Source organism: Balaenoptera borealis, assembly GCF_965194805.1.
Source record: "Balaenoptera borealis genome assembly, chromosome: 6".
NCBI classification, from domain to species: Eukaryota; Metazoa; Chordata; class Mammalia; order Artiodactyla; family Balaenopteridae; genus Balaenoptera; species Balaenoptera borealis.
The window spans coordinates 79193638-79213760 of NC_138863.1; the positions used below are offsets into that span (position 1 = coordinate 79193638).

At 40.5% G+C, this 20123-nt stretch overlaps 1 protein-coding gene across 31 annotated transcripts in view; it reads left to right on the plus strand.

Annotated features, from left to right (window-relative positions):
• NEB (nebulin) overlaps positions 1 to 20123 on the plus strand; it is a 216213-nt gene that overhangs the window by 175065 nt on the left and 21025 nt on the right. For all 31 annotated transcript variants that reach the window (XM_082395693.1, XM_082395706.1, XM_082395682.1 and 28 more), the window contains 17 exons: positions 613 to 720; positions 2634 to 2738; positions 4298 to 4402; positions 4842 to 4946; positions 5573 to 5677; positions 5768 to 5878; positions 6595 to 6705; positions 6920 to 7021; positions 7132 to 7236; positions 11338 to 11448; positions 12049 to 12153; positions 12710 to 12814; positions 14911 to 15015; positions 16450 to 16560; positions 16972 to 17082; positions 17671 to 17784; positions 18286 to 18390. In XM_082395693.1, coding sequence (XP_082251819.1) covers positions 613 to 720; positions 2634 to 2738; positions 4298 to 4402; positions 4842 to 4946; positions 5573 to 5677; positions 5768 to 5878; positions 6595 to 6705; positions 6920 to 7021; positions 7132 to 7236; positions 11338 to 11448; positions 12049 to 12153; positions 12710 to 12814; positions 14911 to 15015; positions 16450 to 16560; positions 16972 to 17082; positions 17671 to 17784; positions 18286 to 18390 — 1824 coding nt within the window. The remainder of the gene's footprint in view (positions 1 to 612; positions 721 to 2633; positions 2739 to 4297; positions 4403 to 4841; positions 4947 to 5572; positions 5678 to 5767; positions 5879 to 6594; positions 6706 to 6919; positions 7022 to 7131; positions 7237 to 11337; positions 11449 to 12048; positions 12154 to 12709; positions 12815 to 14910; positions 15016 to 16449; positions 16561 to 16971; positions 17083 to 17670; positions 17785 to 18285; positions 18391 to 20123) is intronic.

The following is a 20123-nucleotide window of genomic DNA, read 5'->3' on the forward strand; positions in this document are numbered from 1 at the left end:
CTGAATGGATTTTTGGCCTTGGGGGGGCACTTGCAAATGTGGAAGGGGCATTTTAGATGGTCACAATGTTTGGAAAAGTTTTTTTTTTTTGGCTGGATTAGGTCTTCGTTGTGGTGCATGGGCTTCTCACTGCGGTGGCTTCTCTTGTTGTGGACCACGGGCTCTAGGCGCGCGGGCTTCAGTAGTTGCAGCACATGGGCTCAGTAGTTGTGGCACGCGGGCTTGTGGGATTTTCCTGGACCAGGGATCGAACCTGTGTCCCCTGCATTTGCAGGCAGATTCTTAACCACTGCCCCACCAGGGAAGTCCCTGTTTGGAAGATTCTACTGCCATTTAGAGGGAAGGAGGCAGGGACAATAAGTGTCCTACTATGCTCAGGACTCTTCTTTTACAGTAAAGAATTGTTCCAACCAAATTGGCAGACACCCCATTGTAGAGGCACTGGAGCCTTAGCAGAAAGCATGAAAGCACCTGTTGAGTTTATGGAATTCTCTTTCCTTTATATACACTCAATGAAAACAACAACAATGTTGCCTTTATATGTTTACATTATGTTACAATGTCAATTGAGATACATAAAGTTGTCTCTTTCTGCCTTTTCATCTCCTTCAGATACTGTATAAGCTGGAATACAACAAGGCCAGACCCAGAGGCTACACCACAATCCACGACACGCCCATGTTGCTGCATGTCCAAAAGGTCAAAGATGAAGTCAGTGATGTAAGTTACCAGGATGGCTTTACAGCCCCTCTCACTTTGGCCTCTTTGTAATGCGATATAACAAACCCAGGTCCACTTATCTATTCCTGTGTAACAATCACTCTAAATGTAGTGGTTGGAGACAGCAGTCAGGCTTTTTTGGCTCACAGTTCTGTGAGCTGTGAGCTGAGTGGGCACAGTTGAGTGGATGCTCTACCCCACGCGCTGCAGCTCAGGCGGGAAGGCTCACTCCCAGAGCTGGCTCCCGATCACGGCCGGGCTGGGAGCTCAGCCATTGTATAGACAAGAGCCCCTGTACGTGGCCTTTCCGCGTGCTTTGGCCATCTCACGGCAGAGTGGATGGGTTCTAAGAGGCTGGAGTAGAAGCTTCCAGACCAGTCTGAAAAATGCAGTGTGCCATAAACTCTATTAATACTCTATAAGTTTCGTCTTGGCTAAGAGGAAAAGGTAGCCATTAAATTCTAATACTCTGAATTTGAGGAGAAATTACATTCGTATATTTTCATATATATAGCTAGATTCTATGGTGGAAAACTATCATAATATTGGTTAAAAAATAGATTAAATATTTTAATGGCTATATGGGCACCATAAAGAATAATGAAGGCAACTATGGAATCCCTACCCGAAAGCCTTGACTGAGGCTGGTGCTCAGGAATTCTTTGGTAGCTAAACAAATGGGTTCACACTATTGACTCTAAGTTGCCAAGAAAAATGCTAAATACGTCAGTGCACTGTTTATGAAGGCAGAAATGTATAAATCATTTAAAAAATGTTTTTAATATTTTTTTATGTTAAAATAAATTTTGACACTTCGAACATGAACATCGGGTATTCATAAACATCTATATGGTAGATCCCTTATGTGGAGCAGCCCTTTCCCTCTCAGTGTAGAAAAATGAAGCAATTCTGCATCCGTTTCCCTAAATTTCTGATTGTAACAATAACCTGAGATGTTGATGAAAAATATGAATTTCCAAGTCAGTCCCCTAAAGCTACTGATTTACTACATCTATGGTGAAGCACAGAAAATTGTGATTCTTATGATCAGGCAAGTTTAGTAAGTGCTACTATGGCTTCCGTAGAACAGTTTTACTCAGTCACAGTAAGACCTAAGATCCTTCCGCAATAACTAGTGAGAAGTCCCAGATGGAGTCCCAGGGCCCTGAAATTTAAAAGGAGCAAAAGTGGGTGAAGCTAGAAATTCCAGGCTAGACATGAAAAAATGAGCAGTTGGGCTCAAAGAGGCTAAGCCTTCCCTTTTCTCCTCCTCCCATTCAAACCCACACGTGCCCAAACTTACCAGCGATGGCTCTAGCAATGACAGTAGTGACGACAGCATTCATCCATCAGTTCATTCATTCATCAAATATTTATTGGGTTCCTAAGTGCCTGATGCTAGGAATGAGGTGATGAATGATGCACAATCTTTGCCCGCAAGGGATTCAGCTCAATGGAAAGAATAGACAGATAATTATAACACGACATGATAGCAGCTACAACTGTAGGGGCATGGAAGGAGGGCAAGCCTGATCCCATCTGGGTGAGCCAATGGGGGAAGGCTTCTCTTCCATCAACAGTTTTCAAGAGGTTCTGAACTCAGGAGTCTCTGATTTGGGGACAGGAGAACACACTTGGATAGCTGTCCAGCTGCCCCTTTCAGCACAAGCTCAGAGGACATAAATTCTATGGTGACACTGGTGAACATACACAATGTGTCCTGGGGAGTTGGTTTTAAGATCTGAGACAGGATGGTGCGTGTCACATAGCTGCATGTCTGCATCCTTTCTTCACAACAGACTGATTCAGTCTTAAGGAGTATCATGTACTATATTATGGTTTTAATTTCTTGTTTTTTAAGATACTTGTGGGCTGCTATAAAAAAAAAAATTGACCTGTGTTTCCTCCCACAGCTGAAATACAAAGAAGTTTACCAGAGAACTAAGTCCAACTGTACTATTGAGCCTGATGCTGTTCATATCAAAGCAGCCAAGGATGCCTACAAAGTCAACACCAATGTAAGTTCCAGAAACGTCCCCAAGCCTAATAGGGGTTCATCAGCTTCTGTAGGGCACATGGCCTCTTTTGACATCTTTTCAGGTGATTGAGCTCTAGTGAGTCCAGATCAGGGGTTGGCCCCTCAGAGCATGAGTGATAACACTGACCTCTAAGTGCTGCCCATGGTTCTCACAAAGGAGAGTGGGGAAGAGCAAGGACGGCCCATGGATGTTATACCCGCTCAGCCTCCATGTTAGGATGCTGAAAAATGGGGGATTTAATTCTGAAATGAAGGTTACATTTTCGACAGTGTCTCCGGTCTCCATGTTCTTCTCCTGCCACAAACTCTAGAGCCTACTTCTCCTGAAAAAAAAAAAAGAGAACACTTGAGCTGCTTGGTGCTGTCAGGAGTTGGCCTAGACCTCCCTCCTGTTCACATCTCCCTGCGCTGACTCATTTCTTTGTGATGGGGCATCTTCAAGCCTCAACCACAGAAACACTTTTGTGCATTTAAATGAGTATCGACTTCTTAAAAATATATAAGTGGTTATATAATGAAATATTATAAAACCCAACTAGTGCCTACTAGTGCTACAGAGAACTTACATTTATTAGGGCCAGCAAACTGAAAATGCCTTTAGGGACTGGCAGGTAGCGTACAGGTGTCCTGAGGATGGACAGAGGGACGGGTAGCAGGATTGATGTGGGACAAAGCAAATGCAGTAAAATGTACGTTGTAGAATCTAGGTGCTGGGTGTATGGGTATTCTCTGTAAGATTCATGCAACTCCTCATGCATTTGAAAATTTTCACAATAGAATGGGGAAAAGTTGGATCCATTTTTAACTTATAAAACATGTTTATCTTATTGTATATCGATTATACCTTGACCAAAAAAAGGAGAAGGAAAAAGAGTGAGGAAAGAAATGTGCCTGATGATGAGGGCTCTTCCCAAGGACACTCACTTCTGTGCCTCAGATTCAGCCCAAGGCAGCCAGTTCTCCAGCTCAGATGCAAGTCTAGCAAGTCCACAAGCACCTCTGATGCCTGGCTGCCCAGGTTTGAAACCCAGCTCCACTGTTCACTAGCTGTCTCACCTGGGCAGCTTACTTAGCCCTTCTAGGCAGTTCCTCAGCTGCTGATTTCATATAGTTGTGATAAAGAGTAAATGAGTTTATATATATATATATATATGGCACTTTCAAAAGTGCCTGGCATGAAGTAAATACTGCAAGTGTTTAATACTTTTTTAAAAAATCTGAATTTAGTTAGAAATTAAAAGTACTTGACTCTGAAAATGATTAGACTGCGCTGGCAGAGTGAGTTTGAAGAATCGTTTCGCCAGGAGCCTTTAAAAATTTTAGCCCCTATTTTGAGGCCAAAGGGTCCCACAAGAGGACAACTTGTGTGGCCAACTAGTTGCATCCATTGTACAGAAATTTTACTTGGGGCTCTCTCTTGCATAAAGAACCATGACTTGTTATATGTTAAGATGCAAGATGAGTCCCTCTGTGCCACGTGTGCGGTTGTGAATTCAGGCCACTGAATGAAGTGACTTGTTTTTGTCTTGTTAAAAACAGCTGGATTACAAGAAGCAGTATGAAGCCAACAAAGCCCACTGGAGATGGATCCCTGACCGACCGGACTTCATCCAGGCCGCCAAGTCATCCCTACAGCAAAGCGATGTGAGATAAGAGAGGCAGTCAGAACTGCATGACATACCTGAGACAGAAAAATTAATCTTTATTCATAATAACCACTGTCACAGCTGTTAACCTTAGCTCATTTGAGATCCAAGGACAGGAGGGTTGTAAGGCGTGGAAGGCAAGCTCAGGAAGCAGACCTGGCCACAGAGCCTGGTCTCCCATGGCTGGGCCCAAACACTAATGGCTCAGAGTCCTGAGGGAGGCGGGGGAGGACCAGGAGGGCTTTGTCCTGGCGTCGGGGCTGGAAAGGAGGAGCCCAGCTTGCAGTGGGCCCAGCCAAGAAGCCCCTGCCCCCATCCTGGTGGCAAATCCCCATAGTGCCCTTAAGGAGGGGACTCCCTGCAAATTTAACCAAATACCAGCTTCCTCCTGTGCCTGTCACCCTTTCCCATCTTCCTCTGTCTTTCTTCTGTTACAGTTTGAATACAAGCTGGACCGGGAGTTCCTCAAGGGTTGCAAGCTTTCTGTCACTGATGATAAAGACATGGTGCTGGCCCTGAAGAATTCTATAATAGAAAGTGATGTAAGTATTCAGTCCCTTCCAAGAGGCCTAACCTCACTCAGGGCTGTCTTCTGCAGCCCAGTGCCCAGGGGCGCGCGGGATAGAGGAGGCTGCTGCCCACGGTCAACACCAGTGACTTGGCAGAGCAGAGCGGCAGCAGTGGGAAGCTGTTACAGCCAGGTGGCCGCTCCTGATCTATACTGCACCTCAAGATAATCCACACGCCGCAGTGGGGACTCTGAAGGCCTGGTTGGACTCTATAAGGAAACGTATTCATTTCTGTGGGGTCATACGCTTCCTATGCTTCCTGTGTTTCCTCATCTGGAAAGGAGGAATAATAATGCCTCCCAGGGTTTGCAGGAAGGTCCAATGACATATTTGAAAGTGCTGTGAACTAAGGCTGTATGTATAAAGATTCATCGTAAGATTCATTCTGATTGTTATTAAAGCCTCAACTTGCATGAGATAAAGAAAATCCTTTTTTGATATTTCCCAAGATTTCCAAGCATCAGATCTTTTACTGAGTTTAATGATTCTACTCCGTCAATGATGCTATTCTCCCAGCTCTATTTAGTAACTTGGGAGCTTAATAAAAATATGCAGGAGACTCAGAGGAGCTGAAGAAATGCTCTTTTTCACCCCTGCAGCTGAAATACAAACAGAAACATGTCAAGGAAAGAGGAACCTGCCATGCCGTGCCCGATACGCCTCAGATCCTCCTGGCAAAGGCAGTCAGCAATCTGGTGTCTGAGGTAACCCTCCAGCAACCCATAGGCTCGCCTTCCATCTTGGGCTGATGCCCCAGGCAGGCATTTAAACAAGCTTTCTGTGCTTTGCCTCAGAACAAGTACAAGCGGCATGTGAAGAAGCACTTGGCTCAGGGCTCATACACAACACTGCCGGAGACGCGGGACACCATTCATGTCAAGGAAGTGACCAGGAACGTCAGTGATGTAAGTGACCAGCCCCAGGACTCTTGGCAGCAGAAATGGCACTTTACCTTAGAATCCAGCAAAAGACTGTAAGCCGCATTTTTGCTTACACTTTCCTTTACGTTACTTCACTCTTACCATCAGTACCTATATGTGAATTTTGAACGCTGGTTTAAAAGACAACTCAATATTTATTGGCTTTCCAATTACGGCAACTGTGGCAGATGTGGGTTTGGCCATAGGATGTATTGTCTAGCAATATAAGATGTCACTAACCTAGTGGTAATAAAGGGAGGGAGCACTGATGGTAAAGATCAGCCTCTCCCATCATCTCCCCTCTCCTTAAACTGCTGAACAATTTTAGAGAAGTAAAGTCACCTCTTCATGTCTCAGTAATCTCTGCCCACTACATCCTTACGGATAATGCTTTAATAATCATGGTATTGTATTTTATGAGCCCTGTGTGGTTCCATTTATTTTAAAAAGGTAGAAATGGTAAATGAAAGAGTTTAATTTGTTTGTCATCAGTTCTCCAAAGATTGGTGTGTGGTTCAATGTCAGGTTCCAGGACAGAAATGACAGGGAAGAACTAGAATATGTATCAGAGACCCCAGTTCCAAAATGGCACCAAAATGGAGAGCCACGGATTTTCCTCGAGATCTTCTCATAGTTCTTCAAGTAAAACAATTCTGTTCCCAGCTTCCTCTGCTCACATAAGTAATTCTGGCTCTTTTTAGACAAATTACAAGGAGAAGTTTGTCAAGGAGAAAGGAAAATCCAACTACTCCATCATGCTGGAGCCCCCAGAGGTGAAACACGCTATGGAGGTGGCCAAGAAGCAGAGTAATGTAAGTTTCTCCTCTCACTCTCAGGGGGCCACTTGAGCTGGTGGATCCCACATTGGTATATGCTGGGCTGGGTCCAGTGAGTGGTCACCCTAATTTCTATATCTGGTGGTCTAAAAAATACGATAGTGGGGTTGATTTGGTTTTAATAAAAGGTTCCTTTCAGAAAGATAGCGTATCTCTCAAGTGAGCAAATGTTTTCTTTCTCCAAATAAAGGTCGCTTACAAAAAAGATGCTAAAGAAAACCTGCATTACACAACAGTGGCCGATCGGCCAGACATCAAGAAGGCCACGCAGGCAGCCAAACAGGCCAGCGAGGTAAGGGTGTGTTTAGAAGGTACCCAGTCCCCAGTGGTCACTGCAAACAAGTAGTTGGTGGTCACTGGCCACCTAGAATGTGTTGCCCATTCTGCTTTTCTTTGATGCAGGTGGAGTACAGAGCCAAGCACCGCAAGGAAGGCAGCCACGGGCTAAGCATGCTTGGTCGCCCAGACATTGAGATGGCCAAGAAGGCAGCCAAGCTGAGCAGCCAGGTAAAACAGATGGGCAAGCAGCAGCTCTGATGTGAGGAGATGTTTAAAGACCTTGCAGGAAGAAGTGATTCCCAGAATGAAAGTGCAGTATTAGCAACCAGAGAGATACTGCAGCACTCCAGAGCTTTGAAAATTATATCACGAAAAGCTTTGAAAAGTTATATCAGATGCAGTCACTTTTATTTTTTCATTCAGCAAACATATATTGAATGCCTGGGCTAGAAACTAGAGGCAGTAGATGTCCTCAGACTATATGTCTATGGCTAAATAATTACAGTTTGGGGTTGTAAGTGTTTGATCGAGGTATGCGCAGGGAGCTGAGGGGGAATGCCTAATTCTAGCAGATTTCATATTATTGAGTAGATGGACTTAGAAATGTGTCCAAACTTGATTGCCCCATTACCTAATTTCCCTTGTGAGACCAATTATCTAGAATACTCCTGAGTTATGACAAGTTTTCCGACTTTAGATCAGAGACCTCAGGATCAACCACCAGATCTTTCAGAGACCAAGTTTTAGTTCCAAAAGACGAGCTCAGGAATATCTTATTTTTTCTCCAATTCAGAGATCCTACCTTCTTTTCATTGTCTGTTTTCTCAAGTATTTGTTTGAAGAAATACGTTTAGGATACCTTTGGTGGTTGTATGTATGACTTTCAGCAATGCCAAACGTGGGATCCCAATCTTTTGGAAGATACAAGTAGTAACATCAAGTGACAAAACAGGAGGGAATTATGAGGAGACAAAAAGTTCAGATGACTGATGACAAGCAAATACTATTTTTAAAAAGTTTTTGAATTTAAAACTCCTGTGCGGTATTTTTATTACAAGTTAATGGAATTGTATAAGTACTCGAAACCAAGATATGAAATCACCAGCAAGATACAGTGGAATCTCTAAGAATAATGAAATGTAACATGAACTTTTCAATGTAAAAATTTTTAATATGTTTTTAAATCTCCAAGGTCATACCATTAGCAAGTTAAAAACAAGTTGAAATTTTGAAGACTTTGCTGGTTTTACAAATAGAGAGGCCTGTATTTCTAACCCCAAGTGAATCCTATGATGTGGAGAAAGAGTCCCAACCAGATCGTTTTATGAGCTCCCTTTCCTGGGTTTACTTCCTGGGAAAGGCTTGCCTCAGGATTGACAGCTTCATGGTGTGGCCCCTGGTCCAAGGAGACTTCCCCTCTGTGTGGGCCCTCCCCGTTGTGACTTTGCTGTCTTGCTGGTACTCTAGGCGGAATACGTCAAAGGCCAAAGGAGAGGGTACGGGCACGGCGCCGCATCTTATGACACCCCTATGATGAGGCAGCTTAAGAAAACTAATGTGCTCATCAGTGATGTAAGACTGGCACCAGTGATTCCATATATCTGTCTTCCTCTTTCTCTCGCCTGTCTTCTTAGCCTTGGTCAGGGGACTGACCAAGTCGCACTCTTTTCTGTTGGTTTTGTGTTGGAACGTGTAGAATGCTGTGGAAATTTGTCAAAGGATATACTTTTGCACACACCTGTCTTTTCCTGCATGAAACTTTCCCTCTGGAACATGCCTTTGGAATAGGAAGGTAGAGTAGATTTGGAGATGGCCTCCTAACTTCTTTAGGCTGCTGACACCAATCAAAAGGTGAAAACAGACTGAGAATCTCATCTGCAACCACACAAAGAAAGCCTCTGCTGGTTACCATTGCTGGTGTTTAATACATTTAAGACTGGTATTTAATACAGTCTCTCAGTTCAGACATACTCTGAATCAACAGTATACACTGCTCAAAATGTGTTCACTCATAGCTTTCACCCTGTTTTACAGTCTCAGTGGCACGACATGTTCTAATTCTTGGACCTGCTCTTCAGTCTTTAGAAGCGCCAATATACAGTTCAAGTCCCTGAAAAGGAGCAGAACAACTGGATGTTAGATCTTTCAATGTAATTGAACTTTGAAAGAATAATTGGTCGGAAACCATTTTCTCACACTCTCTGAGCCCTTTGGGGTAACGGACACTGGGACTGCCGTTTGCTGATACACCGCATTGCGTGGTTGCCTCTCACTTCCCTGGTCAACAAGAAAAAGAGGCCTTTTCCATTCCATGTGCCACGTGAATGTGGTTTTACTGTACTTCCTGCCTCATCCCGCACCTTTCTGAGAATTCTTGGAGTCCTGAATCTGATGTGTGTCCTTATCGTGCAAAATATAGTAGTTCTTAAGATCCAGTCAAAAAGGAAGGTCGAACGTGTTGGCTCAGATTCCCAGCAGCACTTGTGCTCACCTAAACTTGCTTGGGGCCTTCTTGTGGAAAGAGGAGGCACAACTTCTTTTTTTTTAATTAAAAAGTTAGAAATTTAAATCTACTTAAAATTAACAGAAAAGAACTGAAATGAGACCAGTAGAAAGCTGCTCTTCAAATATTTTCTCAGAAATGAGTTATTTTCTAAAAGATAGAGGATTTTTAGCATTCTTCTAAAAGAAATGGATTTTATTCTCATCAGAAATGGGCCTTTGCATCTTTCCTTCCCCAGTCTGACTCTGCACATCTAGTTTACTTTGCTTTTTCTGTGTTTCACTGCTCTTGGGATCGGCCCTAGTCTTATGGGTTTCTGTATCCTTAGGAAAAGTTTTCTCTTGGTTCAGACAACTCACCACCTCTGACTTTCCTTAGCAGGCTTTGCATTTCTTTATTTGGGGAGTGAATTTCCTTTCAGAGAAGAGCCCTTGTAGCATTTATTCACATTGTGTTTTTCTATTATGTTTTCTGCTTCCTCCATTGTGTGTCTGACTCAGTGTGCCTGCATCATGCTGTACTGTTCTGCATGCTTATTTTGTCTACACATTTCCACTGGAGATTTATTCAAAATAAATGAGTCTCAGCACTGTGAATGCTTTTTCTCCGATGTGGCAGATTTCATTGTTCTTAGCATTTGAGTGGTCTCCTTTTGTTCCTGTTCTGCTGGATGTGTAAAGTTGTGGGGAAGTAAAGTGATGAAGCATGAGGGGTACTGATTTTAAATGCCTACAGCGTGAAATACCTGGTGACCAGATCCTGGTGTGCTAACTTTGAATGAGCGCGTCTTTCATCTTACCAATAACAGAAACTCTAGGTGTCCCGGAGCATCAAATATTGCCCTTTTAGCTGGCTAACTTCTAGAAATTGCTCATTTTTCTTTATTCCTAGAGTGAGTAACTAGTAGAGTTCTACTTCTGGATTAATCCTAGTGACAAAGGCATTAGTCTGTTTTTCAATAAGGAAATGTTTCTGTCACTTTCAGTTTATTCTGTTGAATATCCCTATAAGTAAATCGTCATCTTTAGCTATTTTACCTAGGCATTATGACTGTCTCTTTCTTTCTTCAATCAGATCACATTTATTGAGCAAATATTAGTGCCAGGCATTGCGCTTATTTTTTAAATTGAAGTTATTTTGTCCTTTGTGTATTCTTACTTTTATGTATCCTGCAAGTATATTTAATCTTATTTTTCTCATTATGCTAAAGTTATCTCACTTCTTTCCTTCTAGCCTGAAATTATACCGAAACCATTAACCCACAAATTCTGTGCTGCTTTTACTCAGAAGTTATGCCAATTTTTTTGCCAATTAAAAAAAAATTAAAATGATGTAGCCAAAGTACATAACAATAAATCTCCTGATTTCGATTTAGAGTCCTTACTTCTCACCCTTCTTGATCATTTATTAAAGCCTCTTGGAGCTCCTGGCAATAGACCTAAAGTGTTTTTGGTTTTGCTAGTTAGGAGGACCAAAATGCTCTGAATCAAATATATTAGATCACTTCTCTGAATTTAGCCTGAAGCCTTTCCCATGCATTTTTATTCTGCATCAAAAAAAGGTGAATATCTTTCATACCTCTGGATAATATAAAAATGAGCAAAACAAATACTATATCACTTGATCTTATTCTCAATTGCCTGTTGTCCCAACATAATTATTAATAGTGGTCACTTTTACTCTTAAAAGTGTCCTAATTTGGATAATAAATTATATGACCCCTTTATGTGTAGCACATACTCTTTTGCATTTACATTTCCTCCATTCCTCAGTCTTCAAATTAATTGATGCTCAGGAATAATTTGGATTTTTGCATTTGCTGTTAGATTAAATACCGAGAAAATTTCAACAAAGAGAAGGGCAAGAGACCAAAATACAATCCAAGAGACAGCCAGCTCTTCAAAATCATGAAAGATGCTAATAATCTCACAAGTGAGGTATGTGTTTGTTTAACTGTGGTAAAATATATAACGTGAAATTTGCCATTTTAACTATTTTTAAATATGTAATTCAGTGGCATTAATTACATTCGCAATGTTGTCCAACTAGCACTATTATTTCCAAAACTTTTTCATCACCCCAAACACAAACTCTATAACTATTAAGCAATAACTCTCCATTTCCCCCTCCCACCAATCCCTGGTAACCTCTAATCTACTTTCTGTCCCTATGAATCTGCCTATTAGAGATTTCATGTAAGTGGAGTCATACAGTATTTGTCCTTTTTTTTGTCTGGCTTACTGCATTTAGCATCATGTTTTCAAGGTTCATCCATTCTGTAGCATGTGTCAGAACTTCATTCCTTCTTATGGTTGAATAATAGTCCATTGTATGTTTACATCGCATTGTGTTTATCCCTTCGTCTGTCGATGGACACTTGAATTGTTTCCACTTTCTGGCTATTGTGAATGAGGTATGGTTTTTCACCGCCATCCCCAGCATTTGTTTCAGGATGGGACATCTTATTATGGTTTCCATTAATACCATTTTCCATTTCCTATTTATGTGATTTCCTTTTTTCCCTTACTGTTGTACAGGTTAAGTATAAGGCTGACTTGAAGAAACTTCACAAACCTGTGACTGACATGAAGGAATCTTTGATAATGAATCATGTCTTGAATACAAGCCAACTCGCCAGTTCTGTAAGCTCAATCATTTGCTCCAGAAACAGCTTGTTTCACCCATTTGCAACTAAATTCCTTCTCTGAGGTCACTTGCATCTCCTTCTCTGCTACTGAGGCACTATATTTATTAGAAAGCTCTCCTGTTCTCTGAGTGCATTCTTCCAAATTACAACATTAATCTACCAGTTCTCCACTGACTATAACACCTCTCAGAATATAAAAATGCTTCTATTTTGGGACTATTTAAACTTTTTTTCAATTAACCACTCCCTTTCCCCCTTCTAAAAACATAGACTTACCATTTGGAATAGTTTCTTTCACTTTTAACTTTGCATCTTAAAACCTACTTTGAATAAGCCATATAACCTAAGTGTTTACATCCTTGTATTAACTGACAATACTGAATGTGGATCTTCATCCTTTTGAAACATTTTCTTAACCCCCCTATGTAGTGTTTGCTAATTTTAATTTGGTCTTGGTGCTGTTGCTGTGTAAATATCTAATGTAAAGAGGAAAAATAAGAATGCTGAGCAGCTTTGCCATCAATGTGCCTTTTTTGCCACCTTCCCCTCAGTACCAGTACAAGAAGAACTATGAGAAGAGTAAAGGCCACTACCACACAATACCCGACAATCTGGAGCAGCTTCATCTAAAAGAGGCCACAGAATTACAGAGTATAGTAAGTTGACCAAGACTGACTTTTTTCCTGCACATTCTTCTACAATGTCAAAATTTTTCATGGATTCCACCCCTACCCCCCAAGGATGGTAGTTATAGTTGTAGTAACCATTGCTTGAGAAAATACCCAAAGATATTAGGGGCTTTGAATTTAGCAACATGTTGAAACAGATGTTTATGTTATGAATGATAACAGTATCAACATATGTTGGAGAAATAGAGCATAGACATGCACTATGTGTTATTCAGGTTGCCGACAGGGACTGGTAACATAAAGATTACATCACAGGGGAGACGGACCCCTTAGAAAATGTTACTAAGGATGACAGGGAGCCTTTGGAGCAGAGGAGTGATATGCTCAGGTCACCACTGAAGTAGTTAGTCTCTGGGTGTGGAAGAAACTGCAAAATGTCTAAAATAATTAAGATTCTCAGAGGAAAGAACTTAGAGAAGGAGCTTGCTGTCACATGACCTTCTATATCACAAATTCAACACTATTTAGGTCCCCCATTGCGCATTAACCAAGAGGTCTAAATTACTAGAAAGGCTCTCCTGTCATCTGTAAAGCAGCCCATGATCCCGGGCCTCTATTTTATTTTATTTTATTTTATTTTTGAAAATGTGTTTATTTTATTTAAAAATACCTACATCATCCCTTTTATTTATTTATTTATTTTTAATTTTTTTAACATCTTTATTAGAGTATAATTGCTTTACAATGGTGTGTTAATTTCTGCTTTATAACAAAGTGAATCAGTTATACATATACATATGTCCCCAAATCTCTTCCCTCTTGCAATCTCCCTCCCTCCCACCCTCCCTATCCCACCCCTCCAGGTGGTCACAAATCACCGAGCTGATCTCCCTGTGCTATGTGGCTGTTTCCCACTAGCTATCTATTTTACGTTTGGTAGTGTATATATGTCCATGCCACTGTCTCACTTTGTCCCAGCTTACCTTTCCCCCTCCCCGTATCCTCAAGTCCATTCTCTAATAGGTCTGCATCTTTATTCCCGTCTTGCCCCTAGGTTCTTCTGACCATTTTTTTTCTTTTCTTTTTCTTTAGATTCCATATATGTGTGTTAGCATACGGTATTTGTTTTTCTCTTTCTGACTTACTTCACTCTGTATGACAGTCTCTAGGTCCATCCACCTCACTACAAATAACTCAGTTTCATTCCTTTTTATGGCTGAGTAATATTCCATTGTATATATGTGCCACATCTTCTTTATCCATTCATCTGTTGACCAGGCCTCTATTTTAATGTGTTGTCACAAGCAAGAGAGTTGAGATTGGGCTTTGCTATCAAGATGCTGCGTGACACAGGCTTCTGTCTCTCTGTCTTTCAGTGTCTCCTGTGTAGTGGGCGTTGGTGGTATAGTGGTGAGCATAGCTGCCTTCCAATGTCTCCTGTGTAAATTAGGAATATCTATAGGCTCCCCCCATTCCTGATCACATGTGATGAGGATAAGGAGATTGTATTTGTAAAATAGCCTTGGGGGTCTTTTTGAGAATGACAGGTTTGTCAGTAAGTCAGTCAACAACTAGTCAACTGGATTTCATTTTTATACCAATCTATATTGGCAGCACTGAATATGTGACCAGTTATGACCTCAATTGAGTTATTGATATATAATTAAAGCTGTATGCATTATCTATTAAATCAAGACCCCAGGTCCCTCATAAAAGTTCTTATGAAAGAAAAACTGGAGATTTTTATCAGAAATATTGGCTGAGGCTCTGGCTAAAATGTTCACATCTACACACATCAAATCTTGGCCAACCTTATCTATGGGCGGTTTCCCCAGGCACTTTCTTGCCTCAAAGCTTCTCTTAGCTGATTCTTCTGCAGTGATTCCTTTGTCTTCTTGAATTGAACACAAATCCTGGCCATGCCTTGCAGACAGTAATGATGTTCTCCCACCAGGCCAAAACAAAAAGCTACTGGATCTGAATCACAACAGGAAACTGTTTTGAGTGGCAATGAGATACCACTCACTGGACATAATGTATCAATTAAAAATACTATTGCTAAACTGGTGTCTGTCTACAAATTGGCCAGAGAAGACATATCTCATAAAGCTTTTCATAACTAGGTGAAATACAAAGAAAAGTATGAAAAGGAACGAGGAAAGCCCATGTTGGACTTTGAAACACCAACATACATCACTGCCAAAGAGTCTCAGCAGATGCAGAGTGGGGTAAGTCCTGCACAAACCCACCACACAGCAAATATACCATCAGGCTGATGAAAACAAGCTCTACCCACACAAGTATCCAGCCTGTTGTTATCCCAAAGTTGTGGATGACGGGACTCTTTAAAATGTGATGACTAAAATCTTTTCCATCTCACAAATCCTGTGGCTCCATTATAAAAAGAAATGATCTGAATAGTAAACATTTACCATATATGTTTTATTTCAACTATCCTTTTCATAGAATTAGAACACAGAAAACTGTTCCTAACACTGAAACAAATTATTTTGAACATAACATAAATTTTTCTTTGAATGAAAAGTTCTCTCTGTGCAGACCTACTGTTGGCTTTGGATTGCTCTTCTCTTAATAGGAAGCCTCCAGTCCCAAAAAGGAAGACATTTTTTCTTTTAATCAGGATTTTTATCAAAATATCAAGTCAACATGACATATTTCCTATTTTAGAAATGTAAGCAGAGGCATCTAAAATAATTCTTTTAATTTTTAAGCAATACTAGAGAAGAATGAATCTTATTTTGAATCTTAGAAAGTCTGTTTTCATTGGGAAACAGGCTTATTTTGGATTTCTTTTTGCCTCCCCTCCATGGGTATATCTCCAACCATAAAGATAAATGGTTTTTAATAAAAGTAACATTTTGGGGAGCTTCCTGGTGTGTAGAATGCCAAATAATGAAAAAATTTGAAGGATTTCAAACAATTGCTGAATCTGGGTAAAGCAGCTATGGGAGTTCCTTGTACTATTCTTGATACTCGTCTATAAATGTAAAATTCTGTCAAAATTAAAAATGACAAAAATCAAGTTCCAACATCTATTCCAAGCCTCCCAGTAAGACAGCCTCATCCAGGGATTGGAGACGAGATGGGGGAGGTCGTGGCCCTTCCTCTCAACAGTGAGCAAAGCCTGAGAACTTGTCTGTGCTACATTATTCACCTTATCTGTTCAGTGACTTAAAATAATAGTCATGATTATGAAAAAGGCCAAATTTGCATTTGGTGCCCTCAGGTTCCCCTTCCTCTGGGGTATTTTTGTTTTTTTTCCCCCTTGAGTCACTTCTAATTCAGAAGGAAAATCTTTTGTTGCCTTCAGAAAAATGTCATCAGGAGAGATGACAGTGGATTGAGAGTCTTGGTGGCACATCCATCCTTCCACTCTCAGAGGGCCAGCCCCCATCACAGAGGCAAACAGATGAATGAGAGGCCACCAAAGTTTCTCAGCCTCTGAGTTTCCTTGGGCCATTTGCTCTACACAGAGTATTTCCAGAACAATCAGGCATGTTTCAAATGTGTGACCATTAGCAGAACTAAGATCAAGTTAAGAGGCCATACACAGAAGGAAAATGTAATTATTTTCTTCCTAGGATTGAGAAAGAAATTGTAATAAACATTCTTAACTTGTCTTTCCTTCCTACTCACTTTAGAAAGAATATAAGAAAGATTATGAAGAGTCCATTAAAGGCAGAAACCTGATTGGCCTGGAGGTCACGCCAGCTTTATTACATGTCAAATATGCAACCAAAATAGCCAGCGAGGTAGTGCCTATTTGGTCTTTTCTTTCCCTCCTGATCCAAATAATTGCACTAATGACACTCATCAACATGTTCCTTCTACCATTTTCACTACCACCTAACTTTTCAGGTTTCAAGTTGGGTTCACATGTGTTTGGTACTACCCCCTAATCTATTACCCATGTTAATTCTTCTAATTTTTTAATTGAATACCTAATAAAATGTGCTTACCTCAGAATTCTATTAATTTCTAGTTTCTTATTTGATATTGAATAGTAACTGATGAAGCTTATACCCTGCCTTTATTCATATCTTTATTTACTAAACTGTAACTCTTTAAAATTAGAAGGATTTTTTGTTTTGTTTTGGCTCTTCACCAAAGAGGAATAATCCAGGCTTTCTTGTCAGCATTGTTGCTTGTATTTTGTGCCATAGAAAGAGTACAAGAAAGATCTAGAGGAAAGCATCCGTGGGAAGGGTCTCAGTGAAATGGAAGATACGCCCGACATGCTAAGAGCAAAGAATGCCACTCAGATCCTCAATGAGGTGGGCACACAGCCAACTGCATGCACAGAATCAACCCAGCATCTTCTCCTTCTTAGCCAAGTTGCATTAAAAAACCAGAGAGCAATAAAAAGAGAGTTTTTGAATTTCAGATTCCATATTCAACATTATTATTAACCATTAAATAAAATATCTCGATTTTGGATGTGTTGATATTATAACAGTCTGTTTCTGTAGTGGCTATTGTAACCTGTTATTTATCTAATATTATTTGATTTAACCTTGATACATTTGTTGTGCCCATTTAAATAAAGGTACCACACTGGAGTGGTGGGCACCTAAGTATAATCCTTTACATACCAAACCAGATTTAAAGTGTGCTTTTATACTTTAATTTTCTAAGTAGAGAATGCTAAAAAGCATTCCAAAGGAGGCCTGGCATGGGTAGAAGTTTCCTAAAGTGGTCTGCTGTTGTCACCACTCCATCCTGCCACAGGGAAAGGTGAAGGTGACATCAGCAATTGAGGTGGCATGTTATGTGGATCTGTATTCACTCTGCACATTTATTACCTAGTCATGAGTTAAGTAACTTTTTTTTTTTTTTTTTTTTTTTTTTTAATGCTACTATAGAAAGAATATAAGAGAGACCTGGAGCTGGAAGTCAAAGGAAGAGGCCTGAATGCCATGGCCAATGAAACTCCCGACTTCCTCAGAGCCAGGAATGCTACAGATATTGCCAGTCAGGTCAGTGTTACTGTTCCCATGTCAGTCTTTCAACAAAAAAAGCAGCTGTGATTACAAGGACACAGTGTTGCCCTTCTGTTGTCTTACTTGTTGATCAGTTACAGTTAAACACATATAGTGGCATCCCTAAATATCCACATGGTGGAATACATTCTGATGAAAGGATCAGGGGCCCTTTGCCAGGGCTGCTTTCATCTGTCCTTCTCCTAGCTCTTCTGTAAACAATTGATGCCTTACTATCTGTTGATTATCTCTCTCCTTCTGCTTTCCCATACCCTACCCAACACCACCCTGCCCCGCCCCCAACTAGATAGTAAGCCTTTCAACAGCTAGGACTCAACCTTTCTTTCTGAATCTCACTCTTTAACACAATAGGGAAAAAATGTTGGCTAGCAAATGAATGAATCCTTTTGGATAAATATTAATCACTTCTTAGTCAAACTAAGCCAACAAATGTGCACATTGTAAACATTTACCCAACTATTGGATATCCTTTTGCAGATTAAGTATAAGCAATCAGCAGAAATGGAAAAAGCCAATTTTACTTCTGTGGTTGATACTCCGGAGATCATTCATGCCCAACAAGTCAAGAACCTTTCAAGCCAGGTAAGGACATTCATCAGAATATCACTTATTGACCCCAATCATGAAGAACACGTCTTTCCATTAATACCAAAGAAGATTCTTTCAAATCACAATTTTTCCCAGTGAAAAAGAAGGGGTTCGTCTATGACGCAAGTTTGAGTTAGAGTTGAGATTTCTGTATCAGAATTTAAATAAAGGAGGGAATTTTAAGGTACTGAAGAACTCTTACATGGTACCACCCATAATTTTTTAAAATTTATTTTTCCAGTTTTATTGAGATAAAATTGACATATATGACTGTATAAGTTTAAAGTGTACAGTGTAATGGTTTGGCTTATATTTATTGTGAAATGATTGCTTCCATAAGTTTAGATAGCATCCGTCATCTCATAGAGATACAGTAAAAAGAGAAAGCAAAACAAAAAGAAAAAATTTTTCCCTGTGATGTGAACTCTCAGGATTTACTCTCTTAACACCTTTCACATGTAACATCGAGCTGTGTTAGAGCTGTGTTCACTGTAGTCGTCGTCGTGTTGTACATGGCATCCCTAGTACTTATTTATCTTATGACTGGAAGTTTGTCACTTTTGACCACCTTTCTCCAGTTCCACCTCACCCTCATCTCCCGCCTCTGGTAACCACAAATCTGATCACCTTTTCTATGCGTTTGTTTTGATTTTAAATTCCACAAATATGTGAGATCATACAGTATTTGTCTTTCTCTGTCTGACTTATCTCACTTAATGTAGTGCCCTCAAGGTCCACCCATGTTGTCGCAAATGGTAGGATTTTCTCAGTTTTTATTCCATTGTACATATATACCACAACTTTTTTATCCATCATCTGATAGATGCTTAGGTTGTTTCCATGTCTTGCCTATTGTAAATAATGCTGCTATGAACATGAAAGTGAGGGTATCTTTTCAAGTTAGTGTTTTCGAATCCTTTGGATATATTCCTAGAAGTGGAATTTCTGGATCATATGGTAGTTCTGCTTTTAATTTTTTGTGGATCCTCTATACTGTTTTTCATAGTGTCAAAACCAGTTTACAATCCCACCAACAGTGCACTATTCTCCACATCCTCACCGGCATTTGTTATCTCTTGTCTTTTCGATGATAGCCATTCTGACAGGCATGAGTTACCACCCGTAATTAAAGAATCAGTCTCATAATGTGGATGTAAAATTTGTGTGCAAATCTGGAAGAAACAAAGTAGACTGCCCACATTTGGATTATCAATTTTTTTAACAAGATTGAGATTATGTCATCAACACTAACCACACAATCTAACCCTGATTCCTCTTATGATGGGTAACTCTCCATCTTCCTACAAATAGAGAGATAAAGAAAAGTAAGATGTCCTTCATACACCAGGATATACCCCCATTTGTTTTAATCTTCACTGCTGATCAGGAATCTGCAATTTACTTGAGTAGCCCCAAATTAGAATTTTTGCTTGTCTCCTAATCAGTGAGTTCTAAAGCAGTAGCTGCCTGACCTGACTATACTTTGTAAACACCTGGGAATGTAGATTTCCTGGTCCCACCCTGGGAGCTCTGGCCAGGAGCCTGGACCACACCTGCTCACAGCTCAGTGAAAATATCCTCATCACCAACCAAGGACTGGCATTCAGGAGGCCTTGCTGATGGCTCTTAACCCTCCTGCTTTTCTCCACCTGCCTGTTGAATAGTCTGGCTCCATCCAGTTCACTGTAGACATCCCCAAGTCCCTGCCAGGAACCTCAGGGGCTGTC